This window comes from Eptatretus burgeri, chromosome 13 (assembly GCF_056783735.1).
Source record: "Eptatretus burgeri isolate ZD-2024b chromosome 13, Ebu_testis_v1, whole genome shotgun sequence".
Lineage (NCBI taxonomy): Eukaryota > Metazoa > Chordata > Myxini > Myxiniformes > Myxinidae > Eptatretus > Eptatretus burgeri.
The window spans coordinates 29,585,716-29,612,511 of record NC_140973.1 but is presented as its reverse complement, the minus strand read 5'-3'; the positions used below and the strand labels follow the sequence as shown (position 1 = coordinate 29,612,511).

The 26,796-nt window shown below is 48.2% G+C and overlaps 2 protein-coding genes across 4 annotated transcripts in view; one reads left to right on the top strand and one right to left on the bottom strand.

Annotated features, from left to right (window-relative positions):
- The window catches only part of DNAAF6 (dynein axonemal assembly factor 6), a 43,936-nt gene extending 41,375 nt beyond the window's left edge, over positions 1-2,561 (bottom strand). The window contains exon 1 of one of the 3 annotated variants that reach the window (XM_085851855.1): positions 2,262-2,561. In XM_085851855.1, the coding sequence (XP_085707981.1) occupies positions 2,262-2,408 (147 nt within the window). In that variant the 5' untranslated portion in view covers positions 2,409-2,561. The remainder of the gene's footprint in view (positions 1-2,261) is intronic. The other 2 variants (XM_085851856.1, XM_085851857.1) reach the window with 2 other exon arrangements.
- The window catches only part of LOC147014152 (uncharacterized), a 46,761-nt gene continuing 22,457 nt past the window's right edge, over positions 2,493-26,796 (top strand). Inside the window, exon 1 of the mRNA XM_085851852.1 lies at positions 2,493-2,632. Coding sequence (XP_085707978.1) covers positions 2,567-2,632 — 66 coding nt within the window. The 5' untranslated portion in view covers positions 2,493-2,566. The remainder of the gene's footprint in view (positions 2,633-26,796) is intronic.

The following is a 26,796-nucleotide window of genomic DNA, read 5'->3' as shown; positions in this document are numbered from 1 at the left end:
CTCGCCGCAGGTCGACTTCGGACACGGGCCACTTAAGCGACCCGTTCCGTACTATCGGGATAACCGAGCGGTGTTATCGTCGGCCTCGACGGTTCGATTAATTATCGGGCGTATTCAGCCCACTACCAACCCTTTACGTGAAGCAAGATGAGGATTCAATGAGAGAAATGACGAAGCGAAGCGGGAAAGCAGTTCAACATAAAGCACATTTATTCGCGATGAACGGAAAGCACACATATACAATTCCACCAAAAGCACATAGAAAAGAAGAAGACAAAAAGCAAATGCGACAATGCAGATCTAATACCGATTACGCGAGCACACGGCAACACTTATACAATTTTACTTCACAGACGGCGCCGACAACACACATTCCCAAAGCAAAAGAAAAGAGAACCACCCTCCAGGATGAGGGGGTAGGCGGGCCTGGGGCCGAGACCGTGTCGGGCCTACCCGTCTGGTGATGAGACGCGGAGCGGCGGTGGTGCCTCAACTCCGCGGGCCTCGCGGACAGTGTCTGGTAGGGGGTGGGAAGGGGGCCCCCTTTGTCGCACTATCTCAGCGCGGGGGGAAACAGGAGGGGGTTGCTGATGCTCGGGGAAAGGAGGATTTAACCCTGTCTCGGGTCCCGCGGCGAGCGTCTCCTCCTCCACCTCGGTCGCGTTGCTGGCCTCTCTGGTGTGCAGCTCCCGGCACCGACGCGAGCACCCCCTCGTCTGCCTTCGCCGCCGCCGCCTCTCCACAGCTCCGTCCTCTTCGCTCCGACTCCGCGAACTCCCAACTGCACACTCCCAACGCGCACCTACTGCTTCTTCTTCCCAACTCCACCGACTGCGAAGTCTTCACTGACTTGACTGACGAACGCGGTCGCTTATATAAGCCCCGTGGCTTCGCCTTTGACCCCCTGCCTTCGACCTTTCACCTCGCTCCCCATTGGCCCGAGAAAAAGTGGGCGTGAATGCTTTTTGATCCTTGAATTTGCATATAGCGACCGCCCTCCAACGCCCTGGAGGCGGGGCCAAATTGCCCCTCGCTCACCGATTGGACGGAACAAAAGTGGGCGTGAGTCGTTTTTGATCCGTTTTTCTGCGGAAAGTCCGTGGTTTTGTACACGCTGTTTGGCGCGCCCTGCACGAGTCCAATACTGGTACCCACAAGCGGCGCAAGAACGGTGGCGATGCGACGGTTGCGAGGTGTGACGGTAAAGGTCGTGGCTGTTGTGGTGAAGCGGCGCTGTGGTGGGTGGTTGATGTTGTGATGACTGTTGAGACGTGGTTGGTGGTGGTAATCATGGCGGTTGGTCCAAAATAAAGATAGTAAAAGAAAAACGGCTATCCTGAAGAGTCGCAGCACGCATGAATGACATTTATTCCCTCGAGACAACGGGTTTGGGCCTAACTACACATATACTTACCGAGATATCTCACCTAAGGGACCTGAATGGTGGTTTGCGAATTTGGTCAACCACAACAATATATATATGTATGTATATATGTATGTATATATATATATATGTATGTATATATATATATATATATATGTATGTATATATATATATATATGTATGTATATATATATATATATGTATGTATATATATACATATGTATATATATATATGTATATATGTATGTATATATATACATATGTATATATATATATGTATATATGTATGTATATATATACATATGTATATATATATGTATATATGTATGTATGTATATACATATGTATATATATATGTATATATGTATGTATGTATATACATATATATATACATATGTATATATATATATATATATACATATGTATATATATATATATACATATGTATATATATATGTATATATATATATATACATATGTATATATATATATATATATATATATATATATATATATATATATATATATATATATATATATATATATATATATATATATATATATATATATATATATATATATATATATATATATATATATATATATATATATATATATACATGGAGCAGCCTATAATAGTGACATTATAAATAATTATATAATCGATATGTACTTATCCTTTCGTCCGTTTTTCATTCTTTCAACCTTAATCGTATTTGTTGGTTTTGTCGGTTTGAAATCTCAACGAGAGAGATGATGAATCAATGACGAGATGATCACAAACAGGACGAAGACGATCGAGGGGAAACGAGCAAGGGAAAAATAAAAGGACGTTATAAAACAGCAAATGGATTCCGAGGTGGATAACTCATCTTACCGAAACATCGCCCGTCTCGTCCGAAGTTGGCGCCAGAAGCGCCTCCAGCGCCTGTATCGGAACCAAGTGTGACATCGAGATGATAATCGGGAGACTAAAAGCGAATCCGTCTTCCCAGTCTCCGTTCACCGTTCGAGCGGTTGCCATGGCAGCACGGAGAGACTCGACCGTGAGGAGATCGCGTTTCACGTGCAATTAATTATATTTATTTTTTGTTACTATTATCACATAATATAATCAAGTACCCGAACGGTGAAGGGAACAGGCTGTTGTGATTGAAGAGTTGGGTTGAACACCATCGTGAAATGTTCCGGCGTGTGAGGACGAAGAAGGCCTCGCCGTCAGGTGACGCAGAATGGATAAACATTGAAGTAAGATACTGACTGATACATGCAAAGTTTTTTTTGATGGTTTCTGCTTATTTAGCGCCTCCTGAATTATAGAAATGTACGACGACACTCTGTCATCATTGAGTACTATTTTTTTATGCAGCGATTTAAAAAAAACAAACAAACACCGGGTTTGAGTGTTAAAAAGCCTGCCTTGTGAAGGCATAGATGTGGCTCAGTGAGCGAGATTTTACGTGTTTGACCCGTTTTGAATGCGGTAAAAACCCGTAAAGTAAGATCAATTTTAGAAACGCAACGTTTCACTGACATTCCATTCGCAAGGACTGACGCACAGGGTCTCTGCGTTTCCGAGTTTCGTGTGGAGCGCTCGCCAAGCGGCTTAAGCACTCAAGCAACCATTCCGTTCGACGCTGTTGATAAGGAACGGCTGGCTTGGCAAGCGATCACAAGCTTCCATCGTGTGCTGCCTTTTTGGCTGCTGGTTGCATCATTGGTTTGGGGCGCAGCTGTGCCGCTGATGCAGTGCCCCTATTATCAGTGCAAGCCTGGTGTTGGCTTCGTGGTTCGGGTAGCGGCTTGGGATCCTAGGGTCCTGAGTTCAAGCCCCGTTGGCGGCTGAATTAAAAATACACCAGGAGGTTGACTCAGCCTGTCATCCTTCCGAGGTCAGCAAAATGAGCAGCGGTGTACTGGTAAGGGGGACACTGCATCAGCGGCACAGCTGCGCCCCTAACCAATGATGCAACCAGCAGCCACAGGCTGCACTCGATAGATAGAGAGAGATTACCAGTGTACTGGTACTCATTTCGCCGACCTCGGAAAGATGACAGGCTGAGTCAACCCCCTGGTGCTAATTCAATGACCAGCGGAGCTCGAACTCAGGACCCTAGGATCCCAAGCCACCACCCTAACCACGAAGCCAACACCAGGCTTTTCAACACAAGCTTATTGAAAATGGAACAAACACACCCCCTGGATGGCTGCGTTCAGGCTACCAAGCAGCTGGCGTTTCGTAGGAGTGCTCACTTGAGTGCTTAAGCCACTTGGCAAGTGTTTCACAAGCCGATTGGTGATGGAACACACACACACCTGGAGCGACCTGGAGCCAATCGGCAATGTATCGCTCGAGTCAAATGGCTTTGTGACGTCCTGAGCTTTCTCTCACAGGAGGCCACGTCACCATCCTCCAGGATTTCCACATGCAGTGTCACTTCCGATCACGTCTAATAAATAAATAAATAAACAAACAAACCCAGTTTTCAGTCCTTCCAACCCGTTTGTTGTCACCTCCAACTTGCCATGTATGTAAAGGGTAAGAAAAATTAAGTTACACACAACTCCACAACTGTGCTCTTCCATTCACAATCTTGGTGTCAATGAATTGTATCAACAAGAGGTATAAGTGCAAGATAGTAATTTTGCAAGAAATTCCAACGATATTGGTGAATTATATGCTTACTCGATTGGTGTATTCATCTTGCTTGTACGTGTTGTGCGTATGCGCTAATAAATCCAGCAGTTGGTCCCTGCAATGTGGACGTAATGGTGTCCATCGTCATGTCATGGTGTCAGAAATTCGGGAATTTCTTCATCAACGATGAGGAAATTTAAGCCACTCAGTTATCTCCAGTTATCTGGGAACGTAGCCTACAACTGGCGACGCTGGAGTAAGTCCCTTGACTGGTATATTGAGGCTGTCGACCTCGAGTAGACGAGTGACAGCCGATAGGTCGCCATCTTGCTGAATTGCGCTGGGCCCGATGCTGTGGATGTATACGAGAACCTCCCATTCGAGTCAGCGGTGGTGGAAGAACCTTGTCCATGAGCGATTCAAGTTCTGGGAATTCTCAGAGTCTGAAGGTCAGCAATTCGAATCGTACGTGAACAAACTGCGCATCATGACGAAGGCATGCAAATTCGCCGAGACTGACAACATGATCAGGGATAAAATCATTTTTCCATGCGCAACCTCGCCTTGAAAGAACATCTCTTATATGAGCCAAGACTGACTTGAGAAAAAAACGATAACTCTGGCTGCCAAGTCGAGTCGGTTGCATGCCAGAACCACGATGTCAACTCTCACATCGGCCGCTTCCACCGGACTCTCCCACCCAAGACATTGACTCGATTCGCCACCAAGGGCACCACAGTCTCAAGTCTGCTGGTAAGGGTCCGTTTTGCACCCAAGCTTGGGTCGACCACAAAGAAGAAGGACACTCGGAACTGTGGGAACTGGAGGTGTATTTGTCAACCTCGCCAATGGGAAAAAAGATGCGGGAACTGTAATAAGCAGAACCATTTTGCAGAGGTCTGCCGACAATCCAAGTGTGATCTTGCATTGGCAACGAGCATGCAGTCGACCGTGCTGCTGTCTCTTTGTGACTTGTACATTGATGGTGTATCACCGCTGCTGGTAGAAGACATGCAGGTCATGGAGCCGGACGTCTCTTGCTTTGCGAGCATCAACATCAATGGTCACAGGGTTAAGATGAAGGTCGACTGGAGCGCAGGTGTCGATACTTCTTCACATAATATTTGATTCCATGGAGAAGCCAGTCAAGACTATCGACTCGACGATCCTATTGAAGAGCTATAGTGGGGGCACCGTCCCTCGCCATTGAGTGGCCAAGCAGCAATGCACTGCTGGATCGTCGACGGGGAACTTTGACTTCTCTGTGGTTGACGCTGACTTCACACGTCGCCATGCCTGGGTCTTAGCCAAAAGGGCCTCAACAGTCGCTTGCTGTCTGTCGAGGCTTTGACGTCAGTGGCTTCACCGCAGCCTGACCTTACACTGGACAAGGTCAGGGATGAAGATGCAGATTTGTTCACTGGCCTAAGGAAGTATGACACACCAGACCACATTGAGCTGGACCCATCCATTCAGCCAGTCATCAAGTCACCTCATTGCATGCCTCTCAGCCTATACGAGCGCTTGTAGACCAAATTGCTCGACATGGAGGCACAGGGCATCATTTCCAAGGTGGGTGTACTGATTGACTGGGTGCATAATGTTGTAGTCGTCAAGAAGAAAGATAAATCATTGCAGTTGTGTCTCGAACGCAAGAATCTCAACAGTGCCATTAAGCGTGAGCACCACCCCATCCCTACACCAGATGAAGTCATGGGTCAGCTCGCCAGAAAGAAGGTCTTCAGCATATTTGGCCAAAAGGACTCTTGAAGAGGCAGCCTGGGAATGACTTGGAGAGCATCATACAGCATACCAGCTGTTGAAATTCTCAATCGCCAAGCAGCCAGTGTTGAAGTTATTCGACCCTGTAAAGCTTGCAGTCCTTCAAATCAAAATAAAGATCAATTACTGCACCACAGGTCCCAAAGAAGGAAGCCAGACGAAACAACACAAACACACACACACACACGCACACACGCGCGCACACACACACACACACACACACACACACACACACACACACACACACACACACACACACACACACACACACACGTAAGTACTTACAAAAGCTATTTTATTTGAAGTTATAACCTTAACTTATAAACAATTGACTGATTTCTCAACTGCCCGGATCATCAGCTGGGCACCGTTTTTTTAATCGAGGTTTCGATCCTTTCATCCCAAAACCTCTCCAAACGGCAGATCCACAACCCCAGTCGCAGGTCCACATCAGTAGATTACTCAACATCAATGGATCCACAACCTCAAAGTTGTGTCTAAACAATCAGTCAACACAGCAATGCAATATCCTCATTCAAACTTATTTAATTATTACTTTTATTTAAAGTATTAATAATTCCATTCCTCTTGTGGCATAAAGGCACATCAGGCTGCCGAGGCAGTTTCCTTGGCTGGGAGTACAGTCAAGTACAATCCTGGACAAGTCGCCACTCCGACGCAGGTTACACCGAATGGTTGTTACCCCAGTACACTGGTATTCATTTTGCCGACCTCACAAGGATGACAGGTTGAGTCAACCCCACCTGTTTTTAATTCAACGGTGAACCTGGATTTGAACTCCAGACCCGAGGATCCCAAGCCCACCACCCTGATCATTGAGCCAACACCAGGCTTATTTAAAGTACAACTACATGTGAATAACTTTAATCATATACCACTTTATATGATAACATATTAAGTGATAAACACTTTACCTTGTAGACACGTCCATTACACAGCACCTCCATCTAACCATAGACTCAAACTGTAATCAATATCCGATTTTAACATGCTGCACTGCATATCTTTGCAACCGTCAGCAAATTATTTCAATGCTTATTTGAATCCAACAACTACTATGGTAAACATTGTGATCCTAACTGTGATAAACAAACTGATGCATTTTCAGCTGTGTTGGGCGTGTGCCTACTGCAGGAACGGCATCCTGTAGCACATGCCTTTCAGTGTCTAACACCTGCCAAACAGAACTACGCCCAGTTCGAGAAGGAGCTTCTTGGAATTATATTCAGGGCAGAGCGTTTTCATCAGGACATCCACGGGCTTGACATGACTACACACCGACCACCAGGCGCTGGTGGCTTTTGTGAAGAAGCCACTGCACCTGCTCTTGCCAAGACTTCAGCTCATGATGCTTCGCCTTCTCCAAGACGGTGTCGGTGCAGTACGTCCCAGGAAATTATCTATACATTGCAGACACTCTCCAGAGCGTCATCTAGTTTGCCATTGCGTGATCAGATGCTGGAAGATGACATACACCTTCGTGTACATCGTTTGGTCACTGAGCCTCCAATCAGCATTGGCAGAATGAATGGATGGAATTTGAGAGTCGATGTCTCATCTCAAATGGGCAATTTGTTGGAGTGTGTATTATTGGTAGAAATGGGAATTCAGTGTAAAAATTCAGAGATATCGTGGTGGGTGGAAAAGCCTGGTGTTGGCACAGTGGTTCGGGCAGTGGCTTGGGACCCAAAAGGTCCTGAGTTCAAGCCCCGTTGGGACACTGAATTAATATGCGTATGTGTATATGTGTGTATATGTGTGTATATATATGTATATATATATATATATATATATATGTATATGTATATATAAACCAAGTCGAAAACACCAGGGGGTTGACTCAGCCCGCCATCCTCCCGAGGTCGGCGAAATGAGCACCAGTTGTACTGGGCCCGGTGTATGCCCCGGTTAGAATAGGTGTACCATATGCCTGTGTGGCGTAAGAGGCACAAGCGTTACCCACAACGTGTCCAAGCATTACCCACAACAAAACGAATTTCCATACCGGATCGGTCGAGGCCCAGGTTACCAACGACCGCCACCGGTACCGGTGGTCAGCAGGGTACCAGTGGAAATTGTGCTACTGCTGGGCGAAGGAGGAGAAGGAGACGGGAAGGCGAGTCTGGAAACAGTGGGAGAGGGGGAAGGGTAGAAGTGTGCAGGTGAGAGTTGGAACTCTGAATGTTGGGACGGTGACTGGCAAAGGGCCAGAGTTGGCTGATATGATGGAGAGAAGAAAGGTGGACATACTGTGTGTACAAGAGACCAAGTGGATAGGGAGTACATGTGCACAGGAGGGAAGCGGAGTATAAGGATGTTGAAGATGGAGCCGCCAGGCAGGAGAAGAGGAAGGCCAAAGAAGAGGTTCATGGATACGGTGAGGGCGGACATGCGAGTGGTTGGAGTGTCAATGGAAGATGTGGAGGATAGAGCGAAATGGAGACAGTTGATCCACTGTGGCGACCCCTCACGGGAGCTAGCCGAAAGAAGAAGATCGTGGTGGTTGGAGCCGGTAACCTTGGCAACCGTTTTTTTTTTTTTTGATTTTTCCAATAGTTTCTGGTCACAGAAATACATGTATTCAAAAATAAAATCATGATGTTAACTTGGTTCTTTTAAACAATAGGATGTATATTTGGTGAAGTTCGCTGAGGTGGTAACCTTCCTCAACCTTAAAAGTTAAGTTGTTAGATGAGCATTAAAACTACCTTAAATCAGGTATGCCCAGAGCAGGTCTCCAGTAGAACCAGCATTAATGGTCCAAGCGTTACCCACCATCAGGAGTCACCAAGAGCCACAACCAATGAACAGCTGTGAGGTGCTGTGAGGTACTGCGAGGAACTGTGAGGCGCTGAGGCATTGTAAGGCGCTGAGGTGCTGTAAAGCGCTGTAAGGCCGTCACCAGCGATCAGAGCTGCAAGGCTGCAAGGCCGTCACCAACCGTCACAAAGGAAACTGTCGCCAGCTCACTAACCTTTTGTCTGGAACTGACTGGAGCTGAAAATAGCTGTCACCCAGCTATCACATACTACCACAAAACTCTCAGAGCTGTAATAAGCCACAACCAGCTATCACCAACTGTCGCACCATCCTTTTTATAGGCAGCCAGTGTGGGAGGAGCCTCAAGCAGACTTCAGCCAAATCCACCTTGCCTATTGGCGCATCGTTGCACGTGACAAAACCGCCAATCTTGTGACCATTCCTTCCGTACCAGAGCAAGATGCAACCCAAAATCAGCACAAGCCTGGCTGACGATGCCATGTTTGTGGTGCTGGACGAAAGGCAGAATGCAGCCATTTGCCAGAATTACAGAGCGAAAACATGAAGCGCTCACAAAACATCAGCGGGCAATTATCACCTCAATGTTCAGCCCGATATGAAAAAGAGCCAGTTAGTGTCCATAGAGCTGCTGAACGGGGTGTCAAACGTCGATGGAAAATAGGTGAGTGAGGTAAATGATCCACAGCCGTATTTGACCGTCAGAATAACTGCTCAGGAAAAGCCCGTGGTGTGCTTAATAAAATGTCCTGCAAGCCCAAGGTGTAAATAAATCGTGCACCTCCAAGCCAACGTGTCCTGATGGAAAGGGGGTCGACGAGCCTCCGTTGGGCTAACAGCTATCTCGCGTGCGTGAATGTGTCTGTCGTAAAGAGAAAAAGGCCATCCCATAAGAAAGGGAATCTATTCTTTACCCTTCTCAACGCATCAAAGTTAGAATCCCACCAGACATGGGGATGGTTCAATCCTGGACATGCATTTAGGGAAATAACTATCTGAGGAGCTAAATGTTTGTATGGATAAGTCAGATCCGATTCTGAAACCCATAACAATATATATATATATATATATATATATATATATATATATATATATATACATATATATATATATATACATATACATATATACATATATACATATATACATATATACATACATATATACATATATACATATACATATATACATATACATATATACATATATATATACATATATATATACATACATATATACATATATACATATATACATATTGTTGCGGTTTTCGCGCCCGCCGGCGTGCGACGGCCACGTAACTCGAATCGCGGCACGTCGCCCACCGGACGGACAATCCAGTCGTGACCCTCTCGGACTAACGCCGGGAACCAGTCACGGGTGGACCTTCGGTCTCACCGCGATCGAGCCAATCAGCCCCCGCGTGGGATAGGGTTGCCTCGCCAAATTCGAACTACCTAACTACCCACGCGGAGGGTAGACCGGGCGATCGCACCCGCCGCAGGTCGATTTCGGACACGGGCCACTTAAGCGACCCGTCTCCGTACTATCAGAATAACCGAGCGGTGTTATCGTCACCTCGACGGTTCGATTAATTATCGGGCGTATTCAGCCCACTACCAACCCTTTACGTGAAGCAAGATGGGGATTCAATGGAGGAAAAGACGAAGCGAAGCGGGAGAACAGTTCAACAATAAAGCACATTTATTCGCGGCACACGGGAAGCACACAAATACAATTCCACCAAATGCACACAAAAAAAGAAAACACAATTCCATTTACACAAAAAGCAAACATAAAAGTGAAAACACAGTGCAGAGCTAATTCCGACTACCGAGCACACGGCAACACTTATACAATTCTACTTCACAGACGGCGCCGACAACACATACCCAAAACCAAGGAAAAGAAATACCCTCAAGAATGAGGTAGGCCTGGGGCCGAGACCAGGTCGGGCCTACCCGTCTGGTGATGAGACGCGGAGCGGCGATGGCCCCGCAACCCGCGGGCCTCATGGACAGTGCCTGGCAGGGGGGGTGGGAACGGGGCCCCCTTGGTCGCACTATCTCAGCGCGGGGGGAAACAGGAGGGGGGTTGCTGATGCTCGGGGCATAGAGGATCTTTATTATATGCGCGACGGGCGCCTCCACCTCGGCCAGGTCGCGCTGCCGGCCTCCCAGGGCGCGCAGCTCCTTGCACGACGCGAGCACCCTTCGTCCGACTCGCCGCCTCTCCACAGCTCGTCCCTCCGTTCCGACTCTCCTTCGCCTCGGCTCCGACCTTTACGACTCCCTCTTCCTCGTTCCTACTTCTTACTCCTCGTTCCTACTTCTTACTACTGCTCCTACTTCTTACTACTGCTCCTACTTCTACTACTCCTTGACTGACGAACACCGTCCTTTATCCCCCCCGTAACTCGCCTTTGACCCCCTCCCTTGACCTTTCACCTCGCTCCCCATTGGCCCGAGAAAGTGGGCGTGAAGGCTTTTTGATCCACAAATTTGCATATATCGATCGCCCTGGGGGCGGGGCCACCCGCCCTCGCTCACCGATTGGACGGCAAAAAGTGGGCGTGTGTCGTTTTCGATCCGTTTTTGAAGCAGAAAATCCGTGATTTTGTACACGCTGTTCAACGTGCGCCCTACACGAGTCCAGCATCGGTGCCCATGAGTGGCGCGAGATGACGGTGATGCGATGGTGGCGAGTTGCGACGGTAAAGGTCATGGCGGTTGTGGTGAAGCGGCGTTGTGGTTGGTGGTTGTTGTTGTGGTTGTGATGGTGGCGATTGGTCCAAAATAAAGATAGTAAAAGAAAAACGGCTATCCTGAAGAGTCGCAGCACGTATAAAATGACATGTATTCCCACTAGACAACGGGTTTGGGCCTAACTACACATGCACTTACCGAGATACCTCACCTAAGGGACCTGAATGGTGGTTTGCGAATCTGGTAACCACAACACTACCCCTTCCTTTTTACAGACTCGTCCCGAGTCGTCAAATTTTTCGTGTGCCATCATGTGTAGTTTTCCCTAGTACATTTTACCTACGGATCTCGAGTGCGACATTCATGGTATTCATGTCCCCAAAATAAATAACCTGAGTGCTGCGTAACTATCTAAACAAACCCACTCACACGGACGACTTAAATAAAATTGCCGGCGCTAAGACAAACATGCCGGGGGCGCACTCATATGTACAGTACATCTTAACCTTAACTTACAAATTTTACACTAAACCATGGCCCAGGATCATTGAACTCTGCAAAAGAAAAGCAGTTAGCAGGGAGCCAGGCTGCCCGCATGCAGTCTCTGGCTCAAACAATGCAGGTGACAGGGAACGTGGCTGGCTGCTCACACGCAGTCCAAGGCCTTCCCTTTTGAACTGAACGCAGTGAACCACAACGGTGCATGGGCTGCACAAACGCAGTCTCCGTGCCAGCTCAAGTGGCACACGCAATGAGCACAACGAATGGATGCATGGACACAAACACGGTGCACGGGCCGCCACTGCAGGCCCGTGTTGTAGCTGCCAACAGGGCAGTTCTTGCAGCTTGAAAACTGTTGCTTTCTGATCCTGGCGCACATGGAAATGAACAGGGGGGGGGGGGCAGAGCAAAATTGAACGGGGCTGGTGAACAGGGGCAGTGGGCATGGCATGGCAAAGGTGATCAGGCAAACACAGCCCGCAGAAGAAGGCCGCTGCAGGCAAACATAGCGGGCAGATGAACTGGCCGGCACAGGCCTTGAAGTACCACAGCTGCAGACGGCGGGCCGGCACAGGCCTTGCAGCAACACAACAGCTGCCGATCAAGTGGGCCGGCACAGGCCTTGAAGTAACACAGCCAGCAGATGAAGCTGGCCAGCCTTTGCCGTTCAGTGGAGGTTGGTGGAGGGAGTGCGGTGGTGCTGGCCACTTGGAAGGCGGGCTCGGACCTACCTACCTGTCTCCCTCAAGACCTATCGCCTTTGCCTGTCACTGTACATACCCACTCCCTTAATTTGTGAAAAACCAATTTAGCCCCCTTAATTTTGTTTTTTTTTTATTTTTACTTCCCCACTATAAATCGTCCCCTAACCCCCTTTATCGTCCTTGTTCGGCTAACCTATCCTGTCACCTAGCCTACTCCCAACCCCTACGTTCCCTTCCCGGAGGGGAATAAGGGAGAGCTAGCGTCCTGTGTCGAGGCCCAACGAAGCCTCAGAATGGCCTCCCCAGAGTTCGGCGATCTAACCCAAAGTGGGTCCAGCGGCCCACAACGACAGCGAGGGGATGGATGGTGCGGAGGGGTACATCTCCTAATCTACCCTAACCATTTAACTGTTAAACCACTCGGGCTTTCAACAAGCGCCTCTCGCTTAAACTATTGGTTCTAACAACCCAGATTCCCGTCGCTCTGTGTTGGTGTCCTCACAATTTCGGGCCTCGCCCAATTTTCTCTCCGTGCCCTCACACGGTCTCCTGGCTGGGACACGTGGCTCCCTTGGCAGGCACGACCCTCTGCCGAATCTCCCGCTATGGCACCCCGGGCACTACACTGCCTCCGAGCCTACCAGCTCCCTAACACCGGGAGTGCCCCCATGGCACCTCCCCTGAAACGCACACGTGGCAGGCCGGCCTCCCGGGCCCCTTTCCGAGGGTCACCCGTGCCCACAACACTGCCCACGCTGCCACGGCGCCCCGGGCCCCCGCACCAAGCAGGCGCACCCGTGCCCACTACGCCATCCCGGCCCCCATGGCCCATGGCCTACCGCGGCCGACCAGCCTGGTGCCCGGGTACCCACTCAGCGATACTCACCTTTCGCAGCCACGCTCCCAAGCCCGTCAACAGGGCTCCTGCACCCCTCCAAATGGGTCTCGAGCCTACTTTCCCACCAACAACAAAACGACCTCCATTTTTCAATTTGACTAACCCAGCTAACTCACTCTACACTGACCCCGTCCCTTGGGCGGAGTCACTCCTCCCCCCAATCACTCATCGCACCATGCATTCCCCATTCACTCCACTCACACAGGCCCGCTGGCCTCACTCACTCAACAAGTACTCACCTCACAACTCACCAACTCTTCAACACACACACCACTGAACTCTGCCATCCTTCTAACTACCTCCCCTAACTAACTCGTGCTCCCACGTCGTCCCTTAAACTATAGCACGTTCCTTTTAACCTACGTAGCTAAGCTACGTCCCCTCTACACATCCACAAGTCTGTCACTGTCTCCTAACTCAAAAATTCATTTTATTTCCCAACCTAAATCTGGCTACAATCCCTCTAACTAATCCATTCCACAGACCCCATGAGGACTTACCCCTGCCCCATGAAGTCGGTCTAGCTAAGCTAACCCTTCCCCCTAACTAGTTTTCATCCTGTGCCCAGGTTCAAGGGGGTCTTCCACCCCTTGCCCAGGAATCCTGTGCACCCGAAAGTGAGGCTTGTTTTTTATTTTTTTTTTCATGCGCAGCACCTGCGCGGCAACTCGCGCTCTTTGCACCTTGCAACTGCCCGTGACGTCATGCAGCTGCACGTGTTCCTCGTCCCTCCTTGGACGGGACCATCCGGCAGAGATACCCCTCCTGCCGGATTCCAACCCCACGTGCAGCCATGACGTCACCGTGCGCAGAAAAAAAAACAAGCCCCCAGTCTCGAGGGGTTCCCCACGCGAACACATGTGCTTTGCCCGTTGGAGCTTAACACACACGATCGCGTGGAGAACCCGTCCGGTCCAAATCCATTTACCTGCCTAAACTTTGTCCGTCCGCGGGATCGGCAAATCCACCGCTGGCGTTTCCGGACCGGGACTTCACTCTCGCAAGCGAGCACGTGGCGGTCTCGTGCGTTGCACAGCACGGACCGCGTGCTCACTGCTGGGTGAACCCGGCACGGTCCCCGAAACAACTACAGCCGCTACCTGGCTTTCTCTCCTCTGTCGCCGTCTCCGTTCCACACACGCATACCTGCGTGTTACGACGCACACGGTCCACTCCATCACATTCACACCGGGAGACGCGGCTGCGTGCTCCCGCATGCCAACCGACATCTCCCTCTCATACCGCTCTCTCACACACACGGTTTCCCTTGCACTCGGCCGTTCACTCACGCGTGCCTCACCACTCACACAAACCATACTACTCACACGTGGTGCTCCATTCACTCGCGCGGGGGCACTCACCCGCGGTGCCTCACCCACACACGCGAGGGCACTCAACCGCTGTTCCTCATCCACACACCGTGCCTCACTCATACACGCGGGGGCACTTAACCGCGGTGCCTCATCCACACTCCGTGCCTCATCCACACACGCGAGGGCACTCACCCGCGGTGCCTCCTTCACACACATGGCGACACTCACACACGGTGCCTCATCCACACACGCGGGGGCACTAACCCGCGGTGCCTCATCCACACATGGCGTGCTGGGAAGCACGCACTCCGGCAACATCGCCACCACACCACTCACACGTGGTGCCTCATTCATACTGGCCGTTTCATCCACACACACGGCCTCTCTCACACACGGTGCCTCATCCACACACGGCGTGCTGGGAAGCACGTACTCTGGCACCATCGCCACCACACCACTCACACACGGGGTCGCTTCCACACACGGGGACGCACTCACACCTTGCACCACACACACAGGGACAACCATACTGGGGATTCGTGTCCCCACAAGGGTCTCCGGGGCCTCTATACCCCCCAAGCTCTCAGTGCACCTGTCCACAGCACTCGTCCCCTCAACCTCGCGAAGCACGACCGAACTCACCTGGTCGTGACTCGCCTCAAGGGGGCATACTCCCTCCCCTCGTTCCTGGAGGAGGCCATCCCGCTGCTCGCACCGGGTCCCTACACGCTCCGCGAGCTCACCCCCATTATCCTCCACTTCCTCCGTGTGTGCGTGCGCGTCACTTACCCCGTCTTCATCGTGTAGTCTTCCCCCATCGTTCCCATCTCCCGTGTCTCTGCCAACTCTTCACCCTTTACCTCCCTTGTCTCAACTATTATTTCTGTTGTCGCTCACCTCGTGTCTCGTCTCACACGTTTTGGTCTCCCATTTAATTTTTCCTTTCGGTCATCGTCACGACCCTCGCCCAACACGTTCCACGAATTATTTTTCACCCGCCTCCACCGCGGGCCTGTCAGCCGTTGCACCCCACCCAGCTCGTTTGCTCCCACACGGGAGTCGCCATTCCCAGCTCCCTGGTCACGGCCTTCATGCCCGCCTGCAGGCATCGGCCCATGTTCTGCGTCTCACCCCCGCAGCTCTTTCATCTCTTCCTCATTTGCTGTGTATTCGCATCCATCGTCGTTTTCACTTCATTTGTATTTGTATCCATCTTTTCATCCATTTTTGTGTATTCGCATCCATCTTTTCGTTCATGCCTTTCATTTCGTTTTTTATTTCATTTGTCATTGCCGCCAGCATGGCGCATAGCTGGGCCACGCCGGGTGCACTCAGCTGAGCCGTTTCAGCAAGGGTTTTGGTGGAGAGGGGGAGGTGTCATACACTGCGGCCGCTGCCGCACCCATTTCGGGCTCTGGGTTTAGTTGGGCGAGTCCGTGTTCCTGCACAATCAACATTTCCTGCTCGGGGATTCCATCCTGGACCATGGACTCTACATTATTACACACATATACATTTCTAATACCCCCGGCTCCCCGCCGCCTTGAGACGCCATCTTGCTTCTCGTGAAGGGTTAATTTGCTCGCCGTAATTTAGAGGGAATCGGGGGTCGCTTCTCTCACCCCCTGGACCGATTCCCGTGAATTTAGCCGGAGACAGGGAGAGCCCGTTTTCCTGTTCTCCGATACCAGTGCCGCGAGGGAGGGCGATGAATTTGTATCCCACTCCTGACACCAGTGTTGTGGTTTTCGCGCCCGCCGGCGTGCGACGGCCACGTAACCTCGAATCGCGGCACGTCGCCCACCGGACGGACAATCCAGTCGTGACCCTCTCGGACTAACGCCGGGAACCAGTCACGGGTGGACCTTCGGGTCTCACCGCGATCGAGCCAATCAGCCCCCTGCGTGGGATAGGGTTGCTCGCCAAATTCGAACTACCTAAGTACCCACGCGGAGGGTAGACCGGGCCATCGCACCTCGCCGCAGGTCGATTCTCGGACACGGGCCACTTGGGGCCACCCGTTCCGTACTATCAGAATAACCGAGCGGTGTTATCGTCGACCTCGACGGTCTGATTAATTATCGGGCGTATTCAGCCCACTACCAACCCTTTACGTGAAGCAAGATGGGGAGTCAATGGAGGAAAAGACGAAGTGAAGCGGGAGAACAGTTCAACAATAAAGCACATTTATTCGCGGCACACGGGAAGCACACAAATACAATTCCACCAAATGCACACAAAAAAGAAAACACAATTCCATTTACACAAAAAGCAAACATAAAAGTGAAAACACAGTGCAGAGCTAATTCCGACTACCGAGCACACGGCAACACTTATACAATTCTACTTCACAGACGGCGCCGACAACACATACCCAAAACCAAGGAAAAGAAATACCCTCAAGAATGAGGTAGGCCTGGGGCCGAGACCAGGTCGGGCCTACCCGTCTGGTGATGAGACGCGGAGCGGCGATGGCCCCGCAACCCGCGGGCCTCATGGACAGTGCCTGGCAGGGGGGGTGGGAACGGGGCCCCCTTGGTCGCACTATCTCAGCGCGGGGGGAAACAGGAGGGGGGTTGCTGATGCTCGGGGCATAGAGGATCTTTATTATATGCGCGACGGGCGCCTCCACCTCGGCCAGGTCGCGCTGCCGGCCTCCCAGGGCGCGCAGCTCCTTGCACGACGCGAGCACCCTTCGTCCGACTCGCCGCCTCTCCACAGCTCGTCCCCTCCGTTCCGACTCTCCTTCGCCTCGTTCCGACCTTTACGACTCCCTTCTTCCTCGTTCCTACTTCTTACTCCTCGTTCCTACTTCTTACTACTCGTTCCTACTTCTTACTACTCGTTCCTACTTCTTACTACTCCTTTGACTGACGAACACCGTCCTTTTATCCCCCCGTAACTTCGCCTTTGACCCCCTCCCTTTGACCTTTCACCTCGCTCCCCATTGGCCCGAGAAAAAGTGGGCGTGAAGGCTTTTTGATCCACAAATTTGCATATATCGATCGCCCTGGGGGCGGGGCCACCCGCCCTCGCTCACCGATTGGACGGCAAAAAGTGGGCGTGTGTCGTTTTCGATCCGTTTTTGAAGCAGAAAATCCGTGATTTTGTACACGCTGTTCAACGTGCGCCCTACACGAGTCCAGCATCGGTGCCCATGAGTGGCGCGAGATGACGGTGATGCGATGGTGGCGAGTTGCGACGGTAAAGGTCATGGCGGTTGTGGTGAAGCGGCGTTGTGGTTGGTGGTTGCTGTTGTGGTTGTGATGGTGGCGATTGGTCCAAAATAAAGATAGTAAAAGAAAAACGGCTATCCTGAAGAGTCGCAGCACGTATAAATGACATGTATTCCCACTAGACAACGGGTTTGGGCCTAACTACACATGCACTTACCGAGATACCTCACCTAAGGGACCTGAATGGTGGTTTGCGAATCTGGTAACCACAACAATATATATATACATATATACATATATACATATATATACATATATATATACATATATACATATATACACATATATATATACATATATACATTTATATATATATATATATATATATATATATATATTTATATTTATATATATACATATATACATATATATATATATATATATATATATATATATATATATATTTATATATATAAATATATATACATATATACATATACATATATATATATATATATATATATATATATATATATATATATATATATATATGTATATATATATATACATATATATACATATATATATATATACATATATACATATATATACATATATATATATATACATATATACATATATATACATATATATATATATATATATATATATATATATATATATATATATATCTGCAAAAGTAGGTATACAGTAATGAAAAACAAAACGTATTTTATTGATTATACAAGAATATCAATAATAACATACCAATAATAAACATATCAATAATAGACATATTAATCTAGTATTAATCAATGAATTCTCATATTAAATGAATCCCAGCACCACTATTATAATACTGGTAATACTGGTATAATCCTAACTGTATACCTACTTTTGCAGTCCCCTGTATATATAAAACACACACACACACACACACACACACACACACACACACACACACACACACACACACACACACACACACACACACACACACACACACACACACACACACACACACACACACACACACACACACACACACACGGTATGTTTATATATTGTAAGCAAAAACGAACCGTGCTTCATACATAGGTACAGAATAAATAGAAGCTTTATAATTGTAGGCAAGCATCACGGACTTCCTGCTGGATATCAATTGAGGTTTTTATTTTACAGTTTACAGTTATAGAAATTTCAATTTTCAAAAGTATAGTTTCATTGGAGCAAGGATGACATTTGTTAGTATATACATTCAAAGAAGCTGCTGGTATGTAATGTTTGCAGTGTATTCAGCATTGTTCTTTATTCTCCTTGTAGGTATCAGTCAGTACCTGAATGTTTTTCAAGTTTATAACCCATCCTAAGCTTACATGCAATTGTCTGTGTGAAAACGTACGTATCCTCTCGGAGGTCAAGTCCCACATCAACGTTTGTCCCGGTGATTTTTTGATTGTAAGTGCATATGCTAGTTTGATGGGAAACTGCCTCCTCAGTACCTCACTTCCATCACGTCCAGCCTGGAATTTAAAACATATTCTGGGTATAAGCATTGTTTTTCTGGGCATTTCTGATTCAGCTGTGGAGGTGGCAATTTGGATCACCAGCAGGAGCCTTGAAATATTTTAAATAATAAATTTGGTCCAATTGACTGAGCCGTCCACAATTGACAGAGTTCTCATAAGGATACACAATGCACCTCTTTTAAATGCAATTTTATGATCCAGGACACCTGGTTCTGATATTGTTTATAGTATCTGTACTTGTGCCTATTGTCGGTTGACTCGTTTTCAGTGATAAATGCGTCAGCAATGTACAGGTTTAAAATATCACTCAGTAACTTTTCTAGAATAAGTTCATTTATTTATTTGATGTTTTTATTAGTACAAGATAATATTGCTCTTGAAGAAGCTGCCAGTGGAACGTTCAGTCTGTCGTCTGGGGATGCAACACTGATTAGTTTTTTGATGTTGTGTGCTCTTGATATTGTTGCGGATTCGCGCCCGCCGGCGTGCGAACGGCCACGTAACTCGAATCGCGGCACGTCGCCCACCGGACGGACAATCCAGTCGTGACCCTCTCAGACTAACGCCGGGAACCAGTCACGGGTGGACCTTTCGGTCTCACCGCGATCGTGCCAATCGGCCCCCGCGTGGGATAGGGTTGCTCGCCAAATTCGACCTACCTAAGTACCCACACGGAGGGTAGACCGGGCGATCGCACCTCGCCGCAGGTCGACTTCGGACACGGGCCACTTAAGCGACCCGTTCCGTACTATCGGGATAACCGAGCGGTGTTATTCGTCGGCCTCGACGGTTCGATTAATTATCTGGCGTCGTCGCCCATGACCAACCCTTTACGTGAAGCAAGATGGGGATTCAATGAAAGAAATGACGAAGCGAAGCGGGAAAACAGTTCAACAATAAGCACATTTATTTCGCGATGAACGGAAAGCACACATATACAATTACACCAAAAGCAAATGTAATAGAAGAAGACAATGCAATATTACACAAAAAGCAAATGCAACAATGCAGATCTATCCGACTACCGGGCACACGGCAACACTTATACAATTTTACTTCACAGACGGCGCCGACAACACATATTCCCAAAGCAAAAGAAAAGAGAACCACCCTCCAGGATGAGGGGGGTAGGCGGGCCTGGGGCCGAGACCGTGTCGGGCCTACCCGTCTGATGATGAGACGCGGAGCGGCGGTGGTGCCTCAACTCTGCGGGCCTCGCGGACAGTGTCTGGTAGGGGGTGGGAAAGGGGCCCCCTTTGTCACACTATCTCAGCGCGGGGGGAAACAGGAGGGGGTTGCTGATGCTCGGGGAAAGGAGGATATAACCCTGTCTCGGGTCCCGCGGCGAGCGTCTCCTCCTCGACCTCGGTCGCGTTGCTGGCCTCTCCCTGTGCCGCTCCCGGCACCGACGCGAGCACCCCCTCGTCCGCCTTCGCCGCCGTCACCTCTCCACAGCTCTGTCCTCTTCACTCCGACTAGTACCACTTCTTTCCAGCTCCACCGACGACTCTCTTGTATTCCGCACACTCCACTCTCAACTTCCAACTGAACTCCCGTCAACTTCCAACTGAACTCCTACTCACTCGACTGACGAACGCAGTCGTTTTTATAAGCCCCGTGGCTTCGCTCTTTTACCCTTGACCCTCTGCCTCCGACCCTTCACCTCTCTTGCTGGCTCCCCATTGGCCCGAGGAAAAGTGGGCGTGAATGCTTTTTGATCCAGGAATTTGCATATAGCGACCGCCCTCCAACGCCCTGGAGGCGGGGCCAAATCGCCCCTCGCTCACCGATTGGACGGAACAAAAGTGGGCGTGAGTCGTTTTTGATCCGTTTTTCTGCGGAAAGTCCGTGATGTTTTTGAACACGCTGCTCGGTGCGCGCCCCGCACGAGTCCAGCATCGGTGCCCACGAGTGGCGCGAGATGACGGTGATGCGATGGTGGCGAGTTGTGACGGTAAAGGTCGTGGCGGTTGTGGTGAAGCGGCGTTGTGGTTGGTGGTTGTTGTTGTGAAGCGGCGTTGTGGTTGGTGGTTGTTGTTGTGATGGCTGTTGAGACGTGGTTGGTGGTGGTAATAATGGCGGCTGGTCCAAAATAAAGATAGTAAAAGAAAAACGGCTATCCTGAAGAGTCGCAGCACGCATGAATGACATTTATTCCCTCTAGACAACGGGTTTGGGCGTAACTCCACATATACTTACAGAGATATCTCACCTAAGGGACCTGAATGGTGGTTTGTGAATTTCGTCAACCACAACAATATATTACCAAGAGGTATAACAGTGTGGCCTGTAATTTCGATCTCAGGAATTTCTCCATTCCCGACACATAAAATAAATGAGGAATATTCAGGGTCTTCTGGGGAGTGCCGTTGAATTGTGAGCCGATGTGTTTTCACCCATTTCCATAAAGTGGGAAATTTTATGTTTGCTTTGATAACCTCTTCCTGGTGCCAAACCTCTCAATTGGTAGGGTTTGGCTGAAATCACCAGTAAGAATGATTATCTTTCCTGCAAATGGCACTTCCTTGTTCGATATCTCTAAGGGTGGTATTAAAAGCCAAAAGACTGCCTTTATGTGCCATCAGAGCTTCATCCCATATTATGACTTTGGATTGATGTGAGAGCTCTGTTCTCTCTGTGCCTCCTGAGATCCAACACACCTCTTCATTTACATCCAATGACAACATGAACATAGAGTGTGCTGTGACACCACCTGCGTGGTTTAATGCTGTAATTTCTGTTGATGCAGTGCAGAGGACGATGTGATTGAACTGTCTTAATGTCGCTGTGACAACTTGCAATGGAAGTGTTTTTCCAGTTCCACTTGGGCCATCAATGAAAAATGCTTTGGGAATTCTTCTATCGTTTTGCTTTGCTAACTCGATAATGCTGTCATATATTTGTCTGCTGTGCGTTTAGACTTGGCACCCACTTTATCACAAAGTAGGAACATTTTTGCATTGGCCACCTCCTTATCTCTCTGTTGACCTCGCTTGAGGTATCTGATGCTGGAGGCAGGCCAATCTCTTGAAGGGTTCTGCCATGTTGATGCAATTTTCTGTCCAAATTGCACAACGCAGCATTGTAAGCAGCCTCTGGATTATCTCTGCTCCTATCAAAAGGGCCTGTGGAAAGGGTAGAGTATTGATTATGGGGGATTTTAACTTGCCAGGGATAGATTGGGTCCAGGAACAGGGCAGAACAGATGAGGATTTCCTGGTTTTAGTCCAGGATTGTTTTTAACCCAGTTTGTAAATAAGCCCACAAGGGGGAGTGCTGTGTTAGACCTCCTTTTCAGTAAATATCCCAATTATGGTGGAGGAGGTGGAGGTCGGGGAGCATTTAGGAGCAAGTGACCATAATATTGTGTGCAAAGATATTGTGTGCAAAGATAATATTGTGTGTGTGCAAAGAATCTGTTAAGGGTTAGAGTTCAGGATAGGAGAGTAAGGCCATTATATTTCAGGAAGGCAAACCTTGAGGATATGAGGAGAGGGTTGGGTGTTGAAGATTGGGAGACTCCAACAACAGGACAATCAGCATCAGAGAAATGGGAAACCTTTGAGGACAAAATGTGTATAATGCAGAGTAAGTACATTCCAATGAGGTGTAAAACTAGAAGTAGAGAAGCCAGTGTGGTTGAGCAGTAAGATAAGGAACGTGATTAAGGAGAAGCAGAAGGCATGTATTGGGTTTAAAATAATAGGACTGGAGTTAGATTTATATCACTATCGGAGTAAACAGAGACAAGTTAAAATAACTCAGCAAGACAAAAGAGAGGATGAGAAGGACATGCCAAAGAATATTAAACATAATAACAATGTATTCTTTAAGTATATCAGGTGAAAAAACAGGTTAGGACTAGAGTGTGCCCATTGAGGAATAGCACCGAGAGTGGTTAGTGATGAAAGTGAGCTAGCAGGCTTATTAAACAGGTATTTTGCTTTAACTTTTACACAAGAACAGTCAGGAGAATTGCCAATCGCTGAGAGTATCTATCGAGGAGGTGAGGAAGGGCTTTTACAGAAGATCCAGGTTGGAGTGGAGGAAGTAAAGGAACAGCGAGGTAACCTAAGAGTAGATAAGGCTCCGGGTCCAGATAATAGGTACTCGAGAGTATTGATGGAGGTGGCTGAGCAGGTAAGCGAGATGTTAACGGATATTTTCAATAGTTCCCTGGAGTCAGGGCAGGCAGCAGAGGATTGGAGAGTATCAAATGTAACACCATTAATTAAGAAAGCATCCAGAGAAGAATTGGGGAAACTATAGACCTGTTAGTTTGACTTCAGTTGTGGAGAAGGTGTTGGAGACATTAATTAAGGACCAGATTTGGAACCAATGAAACAAATACAAACGAATTAAAGGCAGTCACAGCCTGGTTTTACCGAAGGTAGATCCTGTTTAACAAATCTTTTCGAGTTCTATGAGGCAGTGTCTGATTGGGTGGATGATGGAACACCAGTGGACATAGTATATCTAGACTTTAAGAAGGCATTTGATAAGGTACCAGATCGGAGGTTATTAGCCAAAGTGAGGGCTTGTGGAGTGGCTGGCCAGATAGCTAATTGGATTGCAAACTGGCTGAGTGGTAGGAAGCAAAGAGTGGCTGTGAGTGGGAGGACGTCTTGCTGGGAGGATGGAAGTAGCGGGTTTCCTCAAGGATCAGTACTCGGACCATAACTATTCATTATTTACATCAACGATTTGGATCATGGGGTAAAGAGTAAGCTTTCCAAATTTGCAGATGACACGATGCTTGGAGGTGAGGTGGATAGCAGAGGGGTGGTGATCAGATTCAGGAGAGTATTGATACTTGTATAGATTGGGCAAAAGATTGGTAGATGGAAGTTAACAAAGTGTAAGGTGTTGGGGATGGGAAAGAACAATGAAAAGAGAGATTGCATGATGCAAGGGATTTTTTGGATGCAAGGGATTTCATGCTCCAAAATGCTCCAATTGCTCCAATTTTGGAGCATGTCACACAGGAGAAAGATCTGGGGGTGGTAATATATACAGAAGGTAAGCAGGCAGCACAGTGCGAGGTAGCTATAGGTAAAGCAAATTGGGGTTTAGGTTGTATTCGGAGGGGGATCATTTGAAATTCAAAAGAGGTGGTGTTAAAATTGTACAGGAATTTAGTGAGGCCACATCAAGAATATTGCATGCAGTTTTGGTCACCACAGTTCTGGAAGGACATACAATGAGCCAAACCATTATGACCACCTGCCTAATATGCTGTTGGTTCTCTGTGTGCTGCCAAAACAGCGCCGACCCACCGAGGCATGGACTCTACAAGACCCCTGAAGGTGTCCTGTCGTATCTGGCACCAAAACCTTTGCAGCAGATCCTTCAAGTCCTGTAAGTTGCGAGGTGGAGCTGCCGTGGATCAGACTTGTCGGTCCAGCACATCCCACAGGTGCTCAATCGGATTGAGATCTGGAGAATTTGGAGGCCAGGGCAACACCGTGAACACTTCATCATGTTCCTCAAACCATTCCTGAACAATGTGTGCAGTGTGGCAGGGCACCTTATCCTGCTGAAAGAGGCCACTGCTATCAGGGAATACCATTGCCATTAAAGGGTGTTCCTGGTCTGCAATTATGTTTAGGTAGGTGACACGTGTCAAATTGACGTCCACATGAATGGTCGGACCCAGGGTTTCCCAGCAGAACATTGCCCAGAGCATCACGCTCCCTCCACCGGCTTGTCGTCTTCCCACAGTGCATCCTGGTGCAATCACTTCCCCAGGTAAACGGCACACACATACATGGCCATCCACGTGATCTAAAAGAAAACGAGGACTCATTGGACCAGACGACCTTCTTCCACTGCTCCAAGGTCCAGTTCCGACGCCCGCGTGCCCATTGTAGGTGCTTTCAATGGTGGACAGGGGCTATCATGGGCACTCTGACTGGTCTGCGGCTACACAGCCCCATATGCTGCAGGGTGTGATGCACTGTGGATTGTGACACATTCCTCCCGTGAAAACCATTAAAATTTTCGGTGACTTGTGCCACAGTAGACCTTCTGTCGGTTCGGACCAGACGGTATCGCTTTCATTGCCCTCATGCATCGATGAGCCTTGGGCACCCAACACCCTGTCACCGGTTTGTCCCTCCTCGGACCACTGTCGGTAGGTACTCACCACTGCTGACCGGGATCACCCCACAAGCCATGCCGTTTCAGAAATGCTCTGACCCAGTCGTCTGGTCATAACAATTTGGCCCTTGTCAAAGTCGCTCAGGTCTTTACTCCTGCCCATTTCTCCTGCATCCAACACATCAACTTCAAGAACTGACTGTTCACTTGCTGCCTAATATATCCTACCCCTTGACAGGTGCCATTGAAACAAGATAATCAATGTTATTCACTTCACCTGTCAGTCGTCATAATATTTTGGCTCATCAGTGTAGATGCCATAGAGAAGGTTCAGCACAGGGCTAGTGGATTGATTCTGGGCCTAGGTCGACTCAGCTAAAAGGAGCGGCTGAAGGAGACAGGGCTTTATACACTAGAAAGGAGGTTGTTTCGAGGAGACATGATATAGATCTTTAATAAAATGAAAGGTACAGATAAAATAAGTGAAGATGAATTATTCAACAGAGTAGACAGTGATAGGACCAGGGGCCAGAGCCTGAGGGTGAAGAAGAGGAGAGTTAAGACAGCAGCAAGACATGGGACTTTACTCGGAGAGTAGTTAATGCGTAGAATGGTCTCCCTGGAAAGGTAGTGGCAGCAGTAAAAGTAGATAAGTTTAAATTAGAATTTGATAGGTACCTGGAAGTTATGGAGATGGAGGGGTAAAGGGATGTTAAGACTTTTAGGTAATTTGAGTATTGATTGGTGATTGTGTGCATGTGTGCAGAGTGCTGTTGGTGGGGGTCTTGTCAAGGGGGGTTGTGTGTTTTAAACCAAGCCCATGCCCCCTATCCTGAGGGGAAGAAAAAAAAATACAAAAACTACCAAAAAAACCAAAACAATAAAAAACAAAAACAAAACAAAACAAAAAAGAAACAAACAAACAAAAAAAATTATTTCATTAATTAATTGATTATTTGCATTTTCTTCCTTAGATATTGTGTAGATAAATTAGTATGGTGTTCGTGCAGGCATGATGGGCTGAATGACCTCCACCTGTGTTAGATTTCCTTGTAAATAAGTTTAATGCATTTTCTTGTGTATATATGGAGGCGGAGGAACCATAGCCTTGCTTGCTTAAAGTAAATAGGTACAACAGCTGAGTTGTAAGACTCGTCGTTTATTTAAAGTTCTCAGATTTCACTCCAGATTGGCACTTTAGTCCAGACGACATCCGATCGTCAAAGCCGAAGTAATATTTTGATGATGTAATTTTCCACAATCTACTC